The sequence below is a fragment of the Patagioenas fasciata genome, chromosome 15, assembly GCF_037038585.1.
Source record: "Patagioenas fasciata isolate bPatFas1 chromosome 15, bPatFas1.hap1, whole genome shotgun sequence".
NCBI lineage: Eukaryota > Metazoa > Chordata > Aves > Columbiformes > Columbidae > Patagioenas > Patagioenas fasciata.
In genome coordinates this window covers 5,615,455-5,637,628 of record NC_092534.1, presented here as the reverse complement: position 1 = coordinate 5,637,628, position 22,174 = coordinate 5,615,455, and the positions used below count along the sequence as shown (strand labels likewise).

At 35.6% G+C, this 22,174-nt stretch overlaps 1 protein-coding gene across 26 annotated transcripts in view; it reads right to left on the bottom strand.

The window, feature by feature from the left end:
- The window catches only part of RBFOX1 (RNA binding fox-1 homolog 1), a 1,107,892-nt gene that overhangs the window by 509,109 nt on the left and 576,609 nt on the right, over positions 1-22,174 (bottom strand). For all 26 annotated transcript variants that reach the window (XM_071814923.1, XM_071814928.1, XM_071814931.1 and 23 more), the window contains one exon: positions 6,829-6,876. In XM_071814923.1, coding sequence (XP_071671024.1) covers positions 6,829-6,876 — 48 coding nt within the window. The remainder of the gene's footprint in view (positions 1-6,828; positions 6,877-22,174) is intronic.

The following is a 22,174-nucleotide window of genomic DNA, read 5'->3' as shown; positions in this document are numbered from 1 at the left end:
GCTACCTACTTTTCCATAAGTAGTGCTTGTACTTGAAAAGAACATAAACTAAGGAATGGAAAAGAAAAATCCTTTGCTTTAAGAAATACCACTGAAAGTAATATACATAATAATAATAAATGACACCTAAACAATTCAGATGATGAGTTTAATTCAATTTAGTTTCTGGGTTTTAGGATACCTAGAGTGCAAGAAATACTGAACAAAAATCATTGTAAGAGAGGCAGCCATAGATTTCAAGTAACTTTTCTGGTAATTAATAAACAAACAAAAAACCCCCCACATATATAATTTTAACCTTTTGTGGAAGTTTTGGAAACTTCCACTGCTGTACTGAGGAAGACTCAAGAAGCATCATGCAAATCTGACTTACATGAGCTGAGATGTCAGTGGGAACCTCTGGCGTATTGTGACAGGTGGATACTATTCTTGGAACAGCTCATTATTCACAATTCTGGGTTAGTCCCCCTTGTTTCTGAACTGTATGGTCAATCCTCCATATTCTATGTGGTCCTGTCATATGATGGTTCAATAATACTCCTTACTATTTATGCAACAATTAAAGAGGCAGAAGAAATAGGAATTGTTTGTTCACTCTAGTAGACACTAGAAGACACATTAGTGTTCAAAACCTCCTTAGAATTCTCTGAATCTATATCCAAACACAACTTAGACACTTCCTTACTAACCTACTGGAGGCAGTGATCTTCCCTCAAAAAAAAAAAAAAACCAACTTATTTTAATGTGAGGAAAAATGCATCTCAGAATTCTCCAAAACCATGCAGACTGCAAGGTGCATTCACAAAGTGAACTTAGTTCACTGTCAGGAAGCTCCTAAACAGTGGAAAAAAGGATTACAATGAAAGGGAACAGTGTATAAATATATCCACATCTTCGATGCCAGTAGTTGCGTTAGTCCCTCCATGTTGCTTATTATCAGCTCTTCATTATGTGATACCCTTATCGATTCTCCCCCCCAGCTTAAACTGAAAGAGAATGTTAAAGAAATTATCTAGAGTTTATTCCTACTAAGACAATTTTTTTCCACTACACTTTAATAGAAAACATTTTCCCGTGATCATCATGAATTTAAAAAAAAAAAAAAGCAAGAATCCACAGAACAGGCAAAGCAAAATAGATCTGTAATACTGTTTCTTTCTCTCCTCATCTTGTCTCTGACTCACTTTTTAACCTTGCCTGTGTCTCCCCTTCACACTTGTATTACCCCATATGTAACTTCAGCTATATAAATGTAAGTACTTTCCTCACAGGTGTTTTCAATTTGTTTGTAAAGTACTTTGATATCCTCCAACAGAAGGTACAAAAAGAAAATAAATTATAAAATATTTTCCACAGCAGGCACAGAAAAGGAAAGGCATTGCTGCATGTACCATATCCCACAGAAGGTAATAGGGAGTTATGAAACATTATGTCACTACAGGGAAATTTTCTAACTTACTGACCTATCATGTTATTGGCCTAGTGCATACCCATAAAGTCTATTGCTCTCATAAAACCTCTGCACTCGGAGCTCAAATGTGGTAAATTTTAAAGTCACGATGCATCTCAAAAATGTTCCATCCATGAGCTACTTTCCTTCTCAAGAACAGAAAATGAAGCAAGATATCCTGAGTGACCTTGAGCCACCAAGCTAATAACACTTAGCTGCTAGTTAATGGTCAGCATTATGTTGCCTGCAAGGAATATTGAAGAGAATGTCATTGCACATTACAGCAAAAGTGAGTCTATTACTAAAAAGAGTAAGCTGAAATAGAACAAAAAATGAAGAGGCCAAAGCTGAAGAATAAAACATTCCTAGCATAGTAAAACACAGCTGAAACAAAGTTATCCAGCACAGAAAGGTCATTGTAAGTTAACTTTCCATTCAATTTTCAGTGTCTCAGTTTTCCACTTCAGATGGAAATATAGCAAAAGGGAGGTGGGGGATTTTATTTCCAGATTCTTTTTTTTTGTACGCTTGAAGACTCCTGTTCTACACAAATCCTATATAAACATGTACATATATATTTAAAAAACAATTGTTAAGGCCAAATATAGATATGAACTGAGATTGAATGAAAGATGAGGAAGATCTATTGATTAGGGCCAGGTTTTTCAGGTACTGAGAGGTGATGAAGTTGATATCAGAGCAATGAAAGGAAAAACAACAACAACAACTTTACATACTAGCAGTCGGAATTTGGCTGTATCAAATGGAAAAGAAGATTGTAAAGGAATCCACATGGTCTCCCACTTGGCAAAATGGACAGTACCCTTATTCGTTCTTTTCAGCCATAACCATTTAGTTGCCCCCAACACACACAGTTGTATTAGAAAATATGGGTAGAAAAAAACCCCCAACACAACCGTCATCACCCTTGCAAGAGCAAAACCTCATGCTGAAAAACAACACAGGCGTTGAAATTGTGACTCAAATTCCAAAACATCATGCATCTAGCTTCAGAAATCAACGTACTTTTACAAAAATCACACAGGGTATGTTTTTAAGAGGTATTTTCCTGTGAAAACGTAAGGGTCACGTTTCTTTGAAAAGCAAAACTGAGCCATTTCCATGATCACATGATTCATTAAACACCAAATATTGTGATGTTCAGAATGAGATCAAAACCAAAAAAGGCTGGGTGTGGCAAACACAGAAAATTATGTAGGAAATAAGTCTCATACACACTTATGGGTCCACTGCTGGCAATCGTAAATGCCATTTAGTAATGCATGATAATAGAGGGTTAGTTACAGCAGACTGCTGGTTACTTGGCACCTGTTATTCTCCAACCTGAAGGCTTTCATCCCTGCAGAAAATAAGTAGAATCTTACAGCTGAAGTAACAATGGAAGGAGAGGCAGATCATAGTGATAAAGTGGTTAGGATAATTAAATGTTATTTTGTCATTTACAGAATAATAGATTTCAAAATAATAATTACAGTTATTAAATTGGAGTTTGCCTTCAGGCAATGCTTTAGCATTTCTATTTCAGAAGTCAGAGATTAAGAAACTTCAGAAAAAAAATTGTAAGAAAAGGCACCTTGCAGTTCTATATTTTGTTGTTAACTGGGAAAATTTTCCATTAATTAGCAATGATACAGTTCATTAGTAGTATATTTCATTATGGAAGTGCAAATTATTAGATATTAATGATGCATGTCCTAATTGCAGTAGTTTGTCTTGATTTTAACATAGATGGAATAAAAATATTTATTTACAATGTTTCAGGTTCTATGAGTTGCATTCCATTCCTAATTAATACTTTCAATAAGCAGGAAACAAGGCATTAATTTAACCAAGAATGAAGTATCTTTACTCGATGATGACCGCATAGGTCATTGGTAATCTGTATTCCTGGACTGCAAAGTAGATCTGCAGCTTAAGCTCAATGGAAGCTTCAGTTTTGGGACCAAACACAGAGAAAAGATGAAACACTTCATGTAAACAGCAGTAGGTATTTTTTACATTTCTGTTCTTTCAAAATGCTTCAGCACATTAACAAAATTAAGAAGAAATTTATGAGTTTGTTAACAATTCTTTACATTGCAATTTCTGCATTTGAACGCTAGAGCACAGGATGGATTATCATTGTTGTTGCATAAAAATTGTACTTTTAACAAGTCAAAAAACAAATCATAACCCAAAACCTAGCAAACCTCATGTCTCTTGTTATTACTTCAGTGATTAGTGAGGCAAGATCACAGAAGAGTCTGTAGACCTGAAGGCACGTGTCTGTGTGCATATATAGGCACCAGGAACAGAAATTTACTGCACTCAGCACTGCAATGCTGAAAACCTCCCAATCCCCAGCTCTACAACTTCAATGATACACTAAGAGAGAGACTCTCCAGATTTCACAGTGAGTTTGGAGGCCCTGTGACTGTCACCCCACCTTCATGTCACTGTTTCTAAGAGCAAGAAGGGAGAGAGCAGTGAGCACAACAGGCCAGCAAAGTCATAAAGCCAAACAGGATAACATGGGAATCTCGTGCTCTTGCATTTCCCTTCACTTGCTCAGTCCTAGGGCCTGGGTTCTCTCAGGAAAAGTGAGATGATAAATTCTGCACTGGATGAGATGCCTTTCTAGGGTCAGTCTGGATAGCTGGAGTCACTCAGGAGAGAGATTTCCTTAGGAAACCACCCAAACTCAGAGCAATCACTGAGGCCAAGAAAAATATCAGATATACAACTCCAGTAATTTATACTGAGGTAGGAATCATCCTACTATAAAACAATGAAAAACCAAAAGCTTACTGTAGTCCAAAGCTTATCAGGCTCTTGACAACTTTTCCCATTATTTAAACAATTAAAAAAACCTTTTTATTTTGCAGTTTTAGTAGCTGCTACCTACACCAGAAGTCAGATCTTGGTGTTTAGAAATAAGGTCCCAAATGGCATTTTAGCATACTACACAACATATACTTACATTTAAACACCTACATAGCTCATAAAAGCTAACGCTCAGAACCTGAAGTCTAATGGCCCATGTTTCACAGTAATGAGTATCAGCTGATGGGAGACACCACTAAATATATGTGATGTGCTCAACACTTTCAAGAACTCAGTTACTACTTGACACATGAAGATACACTACACATTTAGTAATTCACAACTGGATTCTAGCTCCAAATTTAAAAATTTCAGTAGAAATATGCTTAAAAAAAAACAAACACCAAAACACAAACAAACAAATAAAACCCAAAAAACACCAAACAACAGCTCAGTCTCTTTAGTAAGAAAATACTTCAAAACTGGGATGATATTTCTTTCTGACAATTTAAAATTTTTAAACTGAACATGCGAAGCCTGTTTCTTGGTTAGTTTTGACCATGAGCCATTAATGTTCCACATTAAGCAGGTGAATTTTTATTCAGCCGACCATGCACGTGCAATATGCTTAAGAAAAAAATGGAAGGAACTGCACAAGAAATGAAGGCACATAATTAGACACCAGTTGAAACTTAATGCAACCTAGAAAAGGAAGCAGAAATAGAAAGCAGGAGAATTTGGAAATTAAAAAGAAAAAAACCTGACAATATTAACACAGGAGAATAGGGTTTATAGATGGAATAATGTTAGTAACAGAAAAAAAAAAGCAGCAAAGCAAGAATGCTTTGGTTTGTTAAAATGCTTTTAAAAACTACTACAAAAACCTTAAACCTCCCAGAGAAGTGAAAAAAAGATTAGGACTGTAAATAACAAGGATAATTCCTTGAATTTAATGCACAGGAATGTTTATGGTTGCATTTCAACAATCAAAATGAAACAGCAAAGTTAGTATTCCTATTGGTGTAGATTTTGTAGCACTTTACTAACATAAATTGTTATTCAGCATATCATTACAGTGTTTTTGAGTCCTGCTGATAAAGCTGAAACAGTTTCTGAATTTCAAAAAAGTTCTGCTGTATTTCCATACTGTCCTTGTAATTGTTCTAAAATAAGCTAGTTTTGTTATACCGATACACGTCAGAGTAAAACATTCAGTGTTGACTTAATTTAAATGCAATAAATTAAACCTGTTTTAGCATAGAGTATTTCAACAATTGGAGAGTAGTAACAGCTGCTTGTATGTAAGATACAGCGTATCTTCTAGTTACATCCACTTAATTGAATTGCTTCAGTGGGTGGGTTGGACTAGATGATCTCCAGAGGTCCCTTCCAACCTCCTCCCCCCAGAAAAAACCAAAACCAAACCAAACAACCAAAGAAACACCGAAGACCCCTCACTTCATTCCTGAAAATATTGAAAATTACCTAAATTCTGAGTAGCCTTTATCACACATCTGAATAAAGTAAATGAATTGTGCTTTCCTGCTCTAACTTTATCAGCATTTTATATCAGACTCATATGGTATTTTATAAATTCTGAGCTATCATCAACAACTAAAGTGCTTTTGGGATAATGCTGTTTAATAAAACCTCATTTTTATAGCAAAAAGAACTCGACAACTATTTTTTTAAAAAGTAGGAGCTGCTGAATGCTCATAGGAAGATACAGTAGCCAAAAGAAGTTAAAAAAAAAGAAAATAAAAAACCCCACACATTTTCAAAGTAGCTGAGTAATAGAACACTGGTATCACACATAGCACAGTTAAACTAATGCCAAATTAATCATAAAGACCTACTGTTTCAAGACATAAGGTGAGAGCACGGTACTGTTAGTGCTAGAAGGCAGCTTTCTGCATTGCTCACTTGAGAGTGGAAATGGATAGAACTTCAGTTTATTAATTCTATCTAAAAATGTAACTTTCTTCAAGTATATTCAAACACACATGCCAGAATGTACTGGTTTTAAAAAAAAAAAAAGTTAACAAGGTGACGAACACAACTGAAAACATTTTATATTCATTCACAGAAAATGAAACTGGAAATAAGATAAACTTTCTTAAAACATAAAGCATTTAGAAGGAAAAAAATCTGTATGAAAAATACTGCTTATAAAGTATCTTTATCTTGCTGTTTTCCAGCTATGTAACATGGTATGCCAACATTATCAATGAAGACATGACAATAATTTTGTTAATAGTTGACTTAAGAACAGGGTGTGCAATTGCCTTTTAAACTCTTCATAGTTTAACAGAATGCAGATAACTCCCTTTTGAACAAGCTGTTATTCAAATTTCTAACAAGATTTAATAGAGTCAGACTAATTTGTCCCCATTGAAGTTAAAACAGAACATTAGAAAAAACTATTGTTAGAAAGCTTTATAAAACATACATAAACCACCATAAAATAATTTTGCATGGTTTAATTTAAGAAAATAAAAAAAAGTCCCCCTCTTAAAAGAGTTGCCTGACAAATTACATCAAAATAAGCCACTTACTTTTCTGTCCTCAGTTTCTACACAGGAACCACACTCTGCTTTAGTGTCCTGAAAAGACAAGCAGAGATTATGTCACACACCTTGTTGACCAGGGTTGTGGGAATAACTCAGGATGAACAAAGGGCAAAGTCAGAAAAGTGGGTTTCTCCATCTATTGCACTTTACTGAACTTTCATTTTTTGTATATGTATTATATTTAAATGTACAATGTTTAGTATTATGGCTTTAAGTAAGGTTTATTAAACTTCATTACAAACATAAAGACAGGATTGAAATAGCATTAAAAAAACAAACTGATTTCAATATAGTGTAGCCAGTTCGTAAGTCAAAAATGTTATCTCTGCCTTATACTGTATGTTTGCTTTTTCTATTTGAATCTTGAGGCAAATATAACTGCTTGTTCACTCCCAGTGCAAACTAGGACTTGATATGTTGAAGATACTTCTGTCTGAATCTTGCTGCAACGTGCAAGAATAACCAAGCATCTATTTAATAAAAATATGTGTATTTGTATGCATGTGTGTATATATGTATATACATGATATATATTTTGGACTTCTGTTTTCTTCAGGAGTCAAACAAAGAATCTTAAATCTAATGACACTAAACACATGTTGCTTTTATTCCTAAGGTATTTTGATTTTGCCAGTAGATCTGAAAGCATGAAGACATAATCATTACCACACAAATTACAGTCTGAAAGGCATTTGTTGCTTCATATATCCCTTTGCACAACAAGTAACTATTGGAAACCGAGTATGCCAAATACAGTTCAAGTCATTAAACTGTAGAAAAGTGACCTATTATGATTTTTTCTTTTGTTTTCAACTTAATTTTTCTAGTGAAGGTATTCTTGGAAGCTAATTTTGCTTACACACTGCAACTACAGAGATTTCTATTAGAAAGAAAAGGCATACAGATGAGGGACAAGTTTTTGTTAAAATTAAGTCCTTCAGTAACCTCTCACTAAAGCTAGAACTGCTCTTATCAGATTTTAGATTACTGGCTAGAATGACTTGCTACATAAATCCCAAATTACAAATCTAAGGCTGACAGCTAGTAGCAACTCCTATTAAAAACAAAAACAAATATTAAAGAAATAAGTTCTGTTTCTTCAACACCATGCCTACTCATCTTAAAGGAAGGACAGGTATTATTTCAATGCCAAAGAATTCTTACCTAAGCCATACATCCATAGAAGATTACAAGAACGAAATTATTTAGTCAAGTACAACAAATCAAGACTTCCTGAACAAAGCACTTTCATTCACAGCAAGATCTATTAAAGATGTTTTCATCAGGCGTATCAAGTTCTCTGTCACTGCTTAAACAGCATGCTTCCAGCAAAGATCTCTGTTATTCTAGTTAGTTTCATATATTAATCAGCAGCTCAAAGACACTTTATTCAAAACATTCTTCATGGGGAACCAGACCGAACTTGGTGGAATGTAACACTCAAAAATTTTCTTTCAAGTGTGATACACTGGCAGCCAGGCAGTATCGCACTGTGTCTCTCCTCCCATTTGCCAGACAAGGGAACACTGCTTGTGTCTTCAGGCTGGCTTCCACAGTTTGTCTGTATCTTTACATTCAGGTTTTTGGGGTGAGTGAGGGAAAAAGCTCTGCTTTTAAAGAGCTTTCTGCCTCAGAGGAATGAAGCCAAACTCCATTACTGCCAGTGCTCCTCATCTGCTAGCTATGCTCTAAGTCACCTTTTGGAAATAATGGAATGTTCTTTAACATATTTATTGGTTAATCAAAAATAAATCATACCTTTTCATGTCACCAAGGACAAGCACAGCTCTATCTTACACACTAACCTAAACTGTCTGAATGCAGAATAAAGTAGCTCCTATCAAATTCTAATCATAGTTATTACAAACTCACAGCGTGATGAATATACCTTTTCCAGATCTAACAGGACTCTCAGCCCTTCTGCTGTCTATAGAATACTTTAGCTTGCTATTTTGTCCGTGCCATTTCCCATTGAAAGCAATTTTTAAGAAACCTAAGTTCTTAAGCGTTTATTACTCAGTGTGAATTAAAAATGCAGTTTTACCTGGATAAAACAAACTCCAACTTCTTCCCAGCACAGTTTTTCTTACATGGTTGTCCACCCCAAGTAGAACAAAAGCTACCAATTAACTATGCAGCCCAGCTGCAAACAGTTGAGACTGACCCAGCTGACACCACAGTGCTGCAATCAGGACTTAAAGTGGCAGGTACCTGAGACCAGCCATAAGGAAAACACACTGAAAAGCAAGTGACAGTACTTCTATTCTGTGTTTTATCTCTGAACGTTAGACGAGCGTTTCATCGCATAGTGTCATGTTCTCCATATAAAGATATGGAAATTGAATCCTACAAATTAATAATTGCACGATTAGCAATGAAAACTGCATATGTGTGGTTTTAATATTATTGGATATTGAAGCCAGCAAGGAAGAGTGGTATTGGCTTATCTTTGAAATCACGTGAAGTCAGATTTGGTTAAAAAACAGTTGGAATGAATTAAAAATTTGAACAGTAAAAATTGTTGAGTAGGTGAAGAAATCATAGCAGACAGTGCGACTCTTCTAAAAATGAATAATTTGCAAATTTAATAGCTGAATAATAAACTGTAATTTGCAATAGGGTAATATTTTAAAATAATAGTTTTAGTTCATCACTTCTGTTTGTTGTGCATCTGATGTCTCCAGAAAGTCTATGACGAAGTCTTTGTGGAAGAAAAGCTGTTGACTGCTTTCTCACCAACTGTGACTGAACTCAGAATTTATCCTCAAGTGAGAAGAATATTTCATATTAGAGACATGTATGCACAGCTTAACCTTTAATCACCCTAGCAAAACAAACCCATTTTTCTGCAACAATTAGGGTTATAACTCTACAAACCAGTACTGGCTTAATCAAATATGTGTTTAAATATAAATATTAGAGTATACATCATCTATATGCTAGATATACCGCTTTCAAAGAAAAAAATGTACATAGAAGCTCAGCTTTAAAAAAAAAATGTCAAAATTAATCATCTGTCAAGCTCAGAGCAAGAAGGGAAGGAATCAAAATATTCTTCTCTGGGAGACATCTGTGCTACTTTCTGTAAGTGCAAAATGACAAAGCGCTGTTATTTTAGTAAGTGTATTGCAAATTTCCCAAAGGTATGAATTATTTGAGATTAAGTACCACCATTGCTGTAAAGCAAGTGTAAAATCCTATAGATTTGAACAATACCTCAGGCACTGTCTTTAATGTTGTTACATCATTAAAAAAAAAAAAAAAAAAGAAGGTAGAAACAAGCAAAATCTGTTCCTCCTGAAGAGTTATTGTTTTAGACTAATTATGTAATATTAGAATACGTCATAAGATGGAAAGAATGAATTAGACATACCCTACCACTAAGGTAGAAAACGCTCTCATCCATTTCCGTTTAAACCCAACATAATTCCTTTTTTTTTCTGTAGGTACCACTGCAAAACAGCCAATCAAATCATATTATTATAAACATATTAAGAGCTCTATTATTTATGTGGCAGCACAAAAGAAATTTGCCTTCTTGGTCTGCTATGTTGGGTACGAAACAAGGAAACAAAGCAAGATTTTATGCAGAACATCAGGAGTGACATAGAACAAACATGACTTTTAAGAGTTGAACAAAGTGCCATAAGGGATGCTGCCACATTTGTTTAGCACGAAAATTGCATTAATAGAGATGGTGAAACTTATGGTCACCTCTGTTTGCAGGCATCGAGTTCTAAAAGGCAGCCTTTGAATGCTCCTGCTTAAATTTAGTCACCCTAAGGACCAACTGGTATTGAATTTATTGTTGATAGAAAGGTGAGAACAAGAGGTACAATTCTTTCAGTGCTAATTTGGAGACAACTAATGATTTACATAACTGGACAGCAAGATCTACTGCAAGCACATCGTACAGAACACATCACATACAATACCCATTTTATTCCCAAGAAGGCTCCCTTTCCTCATCCCAGTTGTGGTGTTTGGTCAATCATATGTTTCAGAGATTTTTAAGTTTAATACACTAGGCCTTTGGGAAATACATCTCCAACCTTCGTCCAATATTAGCATCATACAAATGTTACCAAACAGAAGTATAAGAAAAGCTCTAGAAAGTACAAGTAATCACTGGTGGTAGCAAGACCCCACATAACATTTTTCCCTTAGGGTGCACTACAAACTTCCATACACTTTATTTTACTTAGCTTATATAATTCTACATTTAATTTTACTCCCTGAACTGCAAATAGAAATAGTGAATTCAATATCCTCAAGTAGCCATTAGTAATGCTAACATAACTACCACCTGTAGACGGCTCTGTACTTTATTATACATTTTTCGGTTTGTTATCTCCCTGATATCCAAAACGTATTTCCTCTGCTTCCCTATCACTACAACACAGAACACCAGAAACAAAACTAACCAATACCCCTAAGAAATAACCAAACGGTACAGACTAAAGAAACTTTAGAATAGATATTTGCATTCCTAACATTTATTTTTAAAGTGAAAGTAATTAAATATTAAAGACAAATAGAATTCATATGCACACACACTACTCCCATGGTCTGCATGGGAAGGAGGAAAGACCAGACTCTTATTTCCTCAATCGTTTTAGTCTGTAATATCAAGACTGGTCAGTAGGTGGAAGCAAATAACCTTGTAAAATCTTGTTCAACTTCCCCCAGGAAAGATGCAACTCGACCGCACTGTCCAGGTTGGTCAGGTATTTTACACATATCCTTGGCATCCCAAGAAATGTTAACACAAGTTACGTATTTTCTTCACAACACTGGTTTCCAATTTCATAAAAAGGCTGTAGATTTGAAATAAAAAGGTGGGTCGCTTTCAGGTTTAAAATTTTCAAAAGTGAAATGTATGCATTTAAATGACTGGAGTATACATAAAGGTAACCTGACATTAAACAGAATAAGAATATATAGATTTAAAATTAAAAAGCACACAGTCAAATTCGAAGTTAATGATTTTTTCCGGATATTTTTGTTAAGTGCTTAAACATATCAAAGCCCTGAATTATTGAGGAAAATGCTTGATCTTTTTCACTATCCGTTATATTTCATTATTGCTGCTAACAAACAGGCTGCCAGCAGAAGTATTCATTTGAATTTCATATTAGTTCTATTTTGTCCATCCCAGAGAACAAATTAACCACACAGTAATACTTACCGAAGAAGAAAATAAATGAAAAACGAAACCTTAGAATGTGATATTCAAGTCTTTACCAAGTTTATCCCCAGCAACTGAAGGACTCAAGCAGCAGCCTCCTCAAATTTAGAAACCAATTCTAAGATTTTAACAGCTTCAAGACTTGCAATGTCAAAGATGGAAGAAAAGAGCTTTATTTATGAAAGCAATAGCTTCAGCTCTATTTACTAACATTTCTGGACCAACAGAGGCTTGTGTTTACAAGCACAAACCAGGACAAGACTGGGTCCCTGCATCTCATTCTGCTGCCTCAAGGCAGCCTCAGGGTTGTTTGTCTAGAGTCAAAAAGGAACCCTCCTGGCCAGGGATGTAAAATCAAGTTTCTCAACACTTTGGGGAGCTAACTCATCTTGTTTCTAGCTAAAAGTAGACCAACTTCAAGAGGAAGGTTTACAACACTCTTGGAACTGACAAATTTTATAATAAAAATCTACTGCTTGTAAAAATACTGATGTATTTTTAATGTAGATTTGAAGGGACTCTTGTGTGTGCCCTCCCACGCATCCACCCACCATCCAGCTGTGTAAGTAGATACCCAGTCTCTTCTTTCTTCTGATTGTAGTGCTCTGCTTACGTTCGTTTACAATTTGCAAGGCTATCAAGAGCTGAATTTTTTTTTCCCAAAAAAAACCTTGACTTTTTCCATTAACAAACACTTCTTTGAGGGACTAGGTGCTCCTTACTGATAGAGCTTTATGGACTGCAGTATATGAAACTTTCCCGATTTTCTTCATTCTGTCACCTTTATGGGTTACTTGTCCTTTTCCTAAATACACTCTAAATACTTTGAGATGCAAAAGACATGTCTCTCCACAGCACAGAAAGCCAGACGTGTGCTTCACAACTCATTTCTCCAAACATATTTTCATTAGTCCAATGATGCAAAATTACCTGAGTGTAAATCTCTGCCTTTGTCTTTAGATCATTACAACCGCACAAACCAACAAAAACTATGTAGCATTTTTAGGAAAAACCCCTACGATTTTAAGACAGAAATCTATCATGTAGAAGTATCTAACTGTATCCACAGTAATCTGCTGTTGAAGCCTAGAAAAATATCAGCTTAAGACTGAATCTGGGGGCTAGTAAATATTGAATTTTCCAAGATTTACATTAGATAAAGTTATCACTTTGAACAGCATGAAAACATTTAAGTGTCCCATATTTAGCATCATTTTGATCTACAGGTCAAATCTGAAACTCGCTTTCCATATGAGTCTCCATTCTCAAGGCTGAAGGCTGCCACAAGGCTGCCACGCTCAATTCAAAGAGCAGCACAGTTGCATCTGAGCCCATCTACAGTTTCAGATGCAAAGTGGGAAAACAGATGCAATTTCCATTTTCTAGTTTGTGTACATTTTTTTAAAGAATCCTGTGAATATCTAATTAGACTTCATTTTTTACTAATTTTGGGAAAAAAGTGTGACTTCGAGACCAAAGTCAGGTTGACCACCACAACAAGAACTTTCAAAACTGTAAATTTTAACAGCTTTGAACTCTGAATTTTTAAATTGTTAACATTATATATCTAATAGTATCCCTGTAGGTGTCAAGTAGATCAACAGCCACTTAGATATTATTTTCTTTTAAGTCACTGAAAGCTAGGTGATCAGTATACATTCCTGACAAATCCAGAGTAAGAGTTGCCAGTAAAGCTGCTGCTGTGGTTTGAACACAGGCTACACACTAGGTAAGCTGGGCAAGATGTTGACTGGCAATATACACCCCAAGTGCACATGCAACGTTTATGGGAAGCAATTTAACTTGGCACTTTATGTTTTCAAATTAATGTCAGCATAAGGGGCACGAATGGATTCCTGGAGAATCTCCTCTTTCTTAGCCTGGTTTCCTAAAGGAAACAAGCATACAAATTTACTTTGTATCTAAAGAACCTCAACATCTTTAGATTCTATTTATTAAGTTCAGCTACAATTGACAGGGAAACAGAAGCCCCAAGAGTTATTATGTTCCTGTATTTTTCGTAAATTAGAGGCTGAGTAAAAGGAAAAGGTCAAAACACTACTTGCAATACCAGTCACTACCCCAGCTATTAAAAGACCTCGAAGAGAAGTAAGGATGCTGAGATGGGGAGGACTCATGATGTGAAATCAAGATAGAAGGGAAGGAGCCTGTGTTTTTCAATTAGGGACTGTGAGGACACAGGGTATCAATCTGTAATAAAACTAGTTCAGTTAAGTCCACTATTCACAAAAATAACTTCAATACTGCAGAGGATTTGATGCTTGCAATATACATTCAAAAATATGTCTATTTCCAAGCAGCAAAACCAATTACATTCATAATAAACCACTTAGGTATTCACCATGGTTTTTTGAGCTAAAGAGCAAAACTTCCTGTTGGAATCAAGGGTTCACTGCATAAATAACTGCCTTGTACTTGAGCATTTTTAAAAAAATACTCACTGTACACAGAGACTGGCAAATTTCAACACCCCCTTCCTGGTATGTATGAAAGATTAATACACAAAATGAGCTTTGGCATTTGAAAAAGAGAGGTGCCAAAACAGCCTCAATGCAAAAGGCCAGTGAACCTGACGAGAAGCTAATTTGTAAATGGATTTGGATTCATCAAAAAAATAAGAAAATCAGTTTCTTCCTCCTTTTCTTAAACCAGTAGAGAAATGAAAGGCACAATCTAGCCACATAAATGCAATTTTTTCTGAGGTTATTATCTTTATTAGTCTCATAATCTACAATTTCTCACTCACTAGACAGGTTAAGTCACCTATTCAACAGAGAAAATCCAGTAGGAATGAAGCATCAGGAATCATACTACGAATTTTAGGAGCTGTACAGGATTTAAACCTCAAATGAACCTCTATAGCTCTTATTTTCCCTCACGTCTACATACAAAGCTTTTCTACTTAAACGAACCAACCAAGCCTTCGGTTTTAACCTGTAGGCTGTCTACCACACCAGGTAAGATGGAGTTCACCTCACAGAATCACAGAATGCTAGGGATTGGAAGGGACCTGGAAAGCTCATCCAGTCCAATCCCCCCGCTGGAGCAGGAACACCCAGCTGAGGTTCCACAGGAAGGTGTCCAGGCGGGTTTGAATGTCTCCAGAGAAGGAAGACTTCACAGCCTCCCTGGGCAGCCCGGTCCAGGCTCTGTAACCCTTACTGAGAAGAAGTTTCTTCTCAAATTTAAGTGGAACCTCCTGTGTTCCAATTTGTACCCATTTACCCCTTGTCCTATCACTGGTTGTCACTGAGAAGAGCCTGGGTCCATCCTCCTGACACTCACCCTTTATATATTTGTAAACATTCATGAGGTCACCCCTCAGTCTCTTCTCCAAGCTAAAGAGACTCAGCTCCCTCAAAATCCACAACTTCTCTATGGAACTTTAGTTTTAGCATCTTCAGGTAACCAATCCTACTACAATTTAACCTGAGATAGGTGTATAGAACATTTGCTGAGTAGTGAAATATGCTTCCTATTTTGGTGTTCATATAAGCATCAACAATAACTACAGTAGAGCGCATGAATGAGGAAGACCAGATCCTCATTGAACTGTAAAATCCAATATTCTTTACCAAGGTGGGGTGCTGGGGTGAGGGTGCAGGAATTGATTAAAAAATTTGTGCTTCAGCAATCAGTACTGTATATAGTATGTCAACTTGGCAAACGAGGTGCCCATAGGTGTTTATCAATGCAAGGATCTTCTTAGAGGTAGCCCTAATAATAATTATTTATTAAAATGAGTGAAAAGAATCACTGTTTTAATGTAAATAGGCTGACACTTTTCTATCTAACAAACCGTGCGCTCTAAATAAATGAAAAAATTATTTACAACCTGAATGAGAGAAAGCGTTTCTTTAGTTGGTTTTCTGTCAATTAACCAACCTCTGATTTTATTTATACAAGGGTATCAAATTGCAAACAAACTCTTATAACAATTGCATACTCATAAAAACTTGCATTTCTCTTTCATTTTAAAGCAAATTTCAGGGCTGGAAAAACTATAACTAAAATGATAATCAATGTTCTAAATCAAATTTTATCATCACTATGTTCAAACAAGGAAGGAGAGATCCCATGGTATTGTTGAGTTCTTTTAGAATGGCCACTTAGATAAAGTAAATGTACCAAGGAACTTAAACATGCCGATCCAAACCAAAAGGAATTAACATGAGTGCATTTCATACACTTAGTAGATTAAGGTCCAGGGTCTTTGTTACAGTAAGACCCAATGCTTAAATTCCCTCATCAAATACAAAGAACAGTACTCTTTTTATCTATTTTAACCCGGTATGATAAAGCACTGATATTTTAACAGTAAATTCAATAACATCAGCACCAAGTCCCCCAGGTCTCATTTGCTATAGCTGTGCTTTTACCAAGTAAAACCAGGACTACATGAACATCAATACATCTTCTGGAATGAAGTAATCATATATACCCTTCTAAAACTTAAAGAAAAATACTGTTATATCTTGTCATAGCTGAACACAAACAAAATGTTTATAGTAGTAGCTTCCACTGAAACAGACCTGATGTTCTATAAATGCGTATACTGAAACACAAACATAATTAACTGCTTCTCAGCACTTGCTAAAGACTGACAGGATGCTAAACCGGCTTTAAGTGGTTAGAACAAAATATAATTTTATCAAAATACAAGATATTAAGTGCATTTATAAGTTAATTTGTTGGAAATCCTGGGTTTTAGAATTACAGGTGCCTTAGTATCAAATTAGGAAAAGAGACTTATTTCAGCCGCTGCTTTTGAATAGGTTTACTTTCGGATTTTTTTTTTTAACACATTGCAGCTTTGTATATAAAGGTTACCCTTAAAAACATCTGAGTCACACAGACTCTCCCTTGCATGATCTATTGTCTCATGAAACAAGTGTTATAAATCCCAAAGTAAAACCAACATCATTATTAAAGCAAAACAGAAAGTTGTTAGGTCAACTAATGTTACCTGAAGGAACCATGACAAGCATAGTTATTTCCCTTTGGAATTCTTAGAATGCTGTGGAATTGCAGTCATTATTGTTATATGCTTTAAAAGAGACTTAGTAAAACTGACTGACAATGACGAATTCTCAAGTAAAATAATCTAAGGTCTGCTACCAGTTTTGTTTCCTTGTCCCTGTCGCTTTAGATTTCCATGAAATATAAAGTATGCCTTTTTGCTGCTTGTGAATTTTGACTGCTTTTACTGATTACATATGCGATTTCATTATTGTTTTTAATATGTTCAAAATAACATCTAAAACTTAGGCTAATTTTACAATACAAATACTGAAAATCATCTTTAAGACTGTAATTGCCCTTCCTGAGCCTCATGATTATTAATGATGCAGCCAGATAAATTCACTCTATAAAATTACGTTATGATAATCAAATGATAATATTTAGTAAATTATACCAGATACTTTCCAACTACTAGCATTTTGTTCACTACATCAGGTGGGAAAAATCCATTTTTAACATAGTATAATGATACAGCAAAGCCAACATCAAGTTGACATTCAAGAGACTGAAATAAGCTTCAGAAAAGCAGATCCAGTACAAGGTTTTCTACCAAATACCAGATGGACACGGTATCATGAGCTGTATCATGATTCTGTATCAGAGCCACCCCACAAAATATTGTCTGTATTGGCCAATTCAGAATGCTAACTTTCAAAATTTAATTAATGAATAAAGGCTGAAAAGACCAAGTCAGTCCATATAAAACTATCAAAGACTCTAGAGGACTACGATGAAACAACAGATGAAGCGTACGTGATCTCCTCCTTTCATCCTCAAACCTCCTGCAATGCTGAAAAAACAAAACAACAACAAAAAATCACTTGCAAAATTAGCTTCCCAAATGTGCATGTCTTTCGAAGGCTTCAGTTAACTACACTTTACATAATTCCCATCTGGTATCCTCAAAAGCAAAAATAACAGTATTCTCAGTTGTCACTCATAGCAACCACTTCATCAGCAACCGTCTCCTAAAGATTTCACAGTGCAAAGGGAACTCCATAAAAAAAAAAAAAAGTACAGAAGGAGATTTGATCAGCAGGTTGATTTCTTCATATGTGTCACTAGTAAAGATCATTAAACATTTTTCAAAGTCTAAATCAAACTAGAAAATTATTATGGATAATTCATGCACAACTTTGTAACTATACAAAAATTTATTTTAATACATATAGTATCTAAAACCCAATAAATTACAGCACAGGTAGAAGGAGGCAGAAATTACAGTAAGAGTGGTAACAGCGACCTGTATTTCAACAGCTGTAGAAACTCTCATATCCTGAACATGGAGCACATGGGGTGTGTGACCGTGAGCCAACGGCGCAGACTGAGATGGCACCAGGACAGAACGAGAAGGACAGAAGGCTGAGGTTTCTGTAGCCCAACATCTAGAAATACCTTTGCCAGTTTAACTTCTTATTGCTCCAAGTTCATAAAATACATTCCATACGACTGAATTTGCAGATAAGAACTTCAAAATTCAAGTCATACACAGGATTTCTGACAACTGAAAAAAAGCCACAAAAGCTGTATTTGTGCTGTGGATGCACCCAAATAATAATAAACAGTAACTAGTATACCAGCTCAGTGAGACAGCAATCTTGCTAATCTCTGAAGGTGCTGCAAGCTTTTTTGTTGAGATTTTCCATACCCACCAGATATTTCAGCTGCCCACCACTGTTTTTACCCATGTTCTCATCTATGTTGTTCTCTACAAATCAATATTTCTTGTTCTAACAACCTTGCTTTTTCACATTACTTTACAACATTAAAATGGTTATTACATGTTTTTCTATGAGATGAAGTAAAAGCTTCTCATTTCAGAAATAAAAAGATCAATGACTACAGGCCTTAAATAATATTTATTTACTACAGCAGTTACACAATGTCTTTGCTAATTCTATCTCACTATGAATGTTTAAAACCTTTACCAAAGAAAAGAAGCCTAAGTATCTTTATCTTTCCTTTATTCTCATTTCTGATTCGGATAGCTCAAAAGAGTTTGCAATCCCTGTTTGTAGACATCGCACACTACAATGGTGAATAATGATTCACTTTGTGTACACATAACTTAATATTTGAGTTAAATTTTGGTACTAAGTAGGTTGTTTTACTTTACAAACAAGTCAGTTTTAGGCTTATTAATGATCACAGAAAATACACTGAATAAATATCTCTGAATAGTACTTAAATAGAAACGTTTCAACGAAGAAGTATTTGGGAAAGACAGTCTACAACAATAAAAAGGAGTATTTTTTGTATCTACTTCAGAATATGCCATATGTTTACATCCTCCACTGAAATGTTAGCAAACACGAGACTGTGATGATGCCTCAGTTAACTGCTGTTACACTTTTACAGCTACACACTTAGAGACAAAAACATTTTGTTTATTTAAAATTAGGAAAAATATTTCCAACTCTGCATCCAGCAACACCAGATACGTTCAAGCCTAGAGAGATCAAGTAGACTTGAATGGAAGTTATTCAGAAAACAGTATTTTGGTTGATTGAGAAAATTAGTACAAGCTACTGATAATAACACCATAAACATCGTTAGCCAACAGGTAGGACAACAGGGCATGTTCATCTATGAGAAGGCATGCAAGTAGACCTGGGTCTGGACATGATGTAGGCAAACAAATACATACAGAGTGAACATGACAGTAATAACAGTGGAGTTTCAAAGCTATGTTTTAATGCAATGGAGTAAAAGGAGAGAAAAGATAGTATGGTTAGTATGGTTTGTATTTGGAAAGGAAAATTGTCAGTAGGAAAAGGAGATAACAGAATGGTCTGTAGAGAATTTGTATAAACCGGAATCTCTAAATGCTGAAGACAGGATAGCAGAGATGGCACAACAGGCGTTCTGACTCAAGAGTTGTATAGACCACCCTATCATTTCTGTATTCTTCAGAAAAATATTAGAACACACTTGTTAGTAAGAAAAAAATTACAGTAATACTATTACTTTTACCTTTACCTGGTGTCATGGTTACACTAACCATCATAAACATAGAACAAGAGTCATTCCAAGTCCATGAACCAAAGGCTTACATTTCAAATATTGCCCTTTACAACTAAAAAGACAAACAAAAGGAAATAAAATGAACTCAGCAAATTCATCAACATTAAAAACAAGTCCCCTTTCTTGGGAGCTTCTCAGGTTAGGTGAAGCTTCTTCACAATCCTTGCTTAGCCTACGAGTTCTCATTTAACCTTTACTGGTAAGTTAGCGAATAGCAAAGCTTACAATAGGGGAGACAAAAAAGACACACATTTTCTGAGGGAGAAGAAAATTAGCACACACTTCTGCAGCACACGTCCCCAATGGTGCAACTCACAAGATGGGTCATGGCCACAGCTTTCTTTATGCAAATGCAAGAGTCATTTCAATTACATACAGTACAGCATATCCCAATCATTCAGAAAGTATGTTGAGAACCTGCAACCAAAAAACCCCCTATACTTAAATATCTGAACAGTTACATGGCGTCATCAATTCTGGAAATCCCTCAGATAAACAAAATACATGTCAGAGGTTCATCTGTTAGGTAACGCTGGAATGCTGCTACTTTAGTCAATTGACAGTAGAACAAGTAAACAGATTTGACCAACCCTCTTCCAAAATTCTACAGAAACCCCTTGCTACTGCAAAGATTTCAGCATGACTGCTGCAAAAGAAAACTTATAATGAGACAGGCTCTGGTTCAAAGAAGCTTAACAGAAGTGACAAAGACATCCAAGGACCTACTAGTGTCACTTTAAGGGTCATATGCACTACAGGCACACCACAGCATAGGACCAAAAAGATCACCTTTCCAGGTCTATGGAACTCGTACAGCATAAACTTGCAAGGAACTGGAAACAATGCAGCTATTCCTGAGATGTCTCAGAAATACAGGGTTGCTTCTGAGGTCTGTAGGTAAGCGTGTCAGCAGAAACATCTCCATTGGTCTCAGCACGACTGGCTGGTCTGGTCTATCTGTCTGGGACAATGTTCTCCCTTCAACAGCTTCTTTGTGGGCTGTTCATCTGAACTGAAGACACTGATTTCCTTCTTTGCTAAAGTATGTTGCCCAAGCAAGAAAGTCTCCCCCACTCAGTAAAAGGCATATATAATCTAGTACCTAATATAATTCAGCACACGATGCCTTGCTGCAAAGGGGCTTACTTCAAGCCAGAGACATGCATTCAGTGTAAATCTTCTAGAGGACAAATATGTCAGTGAGAAAATAACTTACAGCAGCTTTGTGACTGAAATTACTTATTACGTATTAGAAACAGAGGAAGAGTAGAAAACCAAATTAGCTGTAATTTGAAATATTAGAATAGTACCTTTAAGATCTTGTATTTCAAGAAGAAACATTTCAGCAAATTTTAGTATGCACAGTTTCAACAAACTACAATATGGTGTATTAAAAAAGCACAGCGAAAGCTAAAAATTCAGTATGTTCAGAACAACACAGTGTTTGAACGACAACGGCAAGACATAGCAAAGGTATGCTTATAGCAAAACTGTCTGTTTTCTAAAGTTACTGATGCAAATATTCACTATTTCTTTCCCTTTACGCATTAAAGTTTAACAGCAAACCCAGCAGCTGCTTCTGATTACTCACATGAGACGTAGTTTCCTAAAATTAATGATACTTAAACCCAAAAGACATAACTGCTTCATTAATATAACTTGTGCTTGAAGTCATAAATATTTAAAGTGTGAGCCCAGAATTCCAAGATAAGGACATAAAATTGAACTTGAAATTGAAGTGTCATGCACTTAATAAATACTAAAAATGTAGAGTTGTAAGCACAATGAAAATAGAGAGGAAGCACTAGCAAAAACTGGATATTTGCCTGCTCTTCTCTTTAGAATTACAGTGAATCATCATGTCCCCAAACACACAGTAAAAAGTTGTGTTCATTGTACGTCACTGATCTCTCCCTCTGTATAGCCATAAGTGATGTTCTGAGATCCTGGTATGAGAGTAGGTTGCTAATTGTAGACTGAAGGAAAGGACAAAGACTTGAACATTTAGATTAGCAGATTTATCTCAGACATATTTTCTACCTATAGATACATTTGCATGGAAACAAACAAACAAAC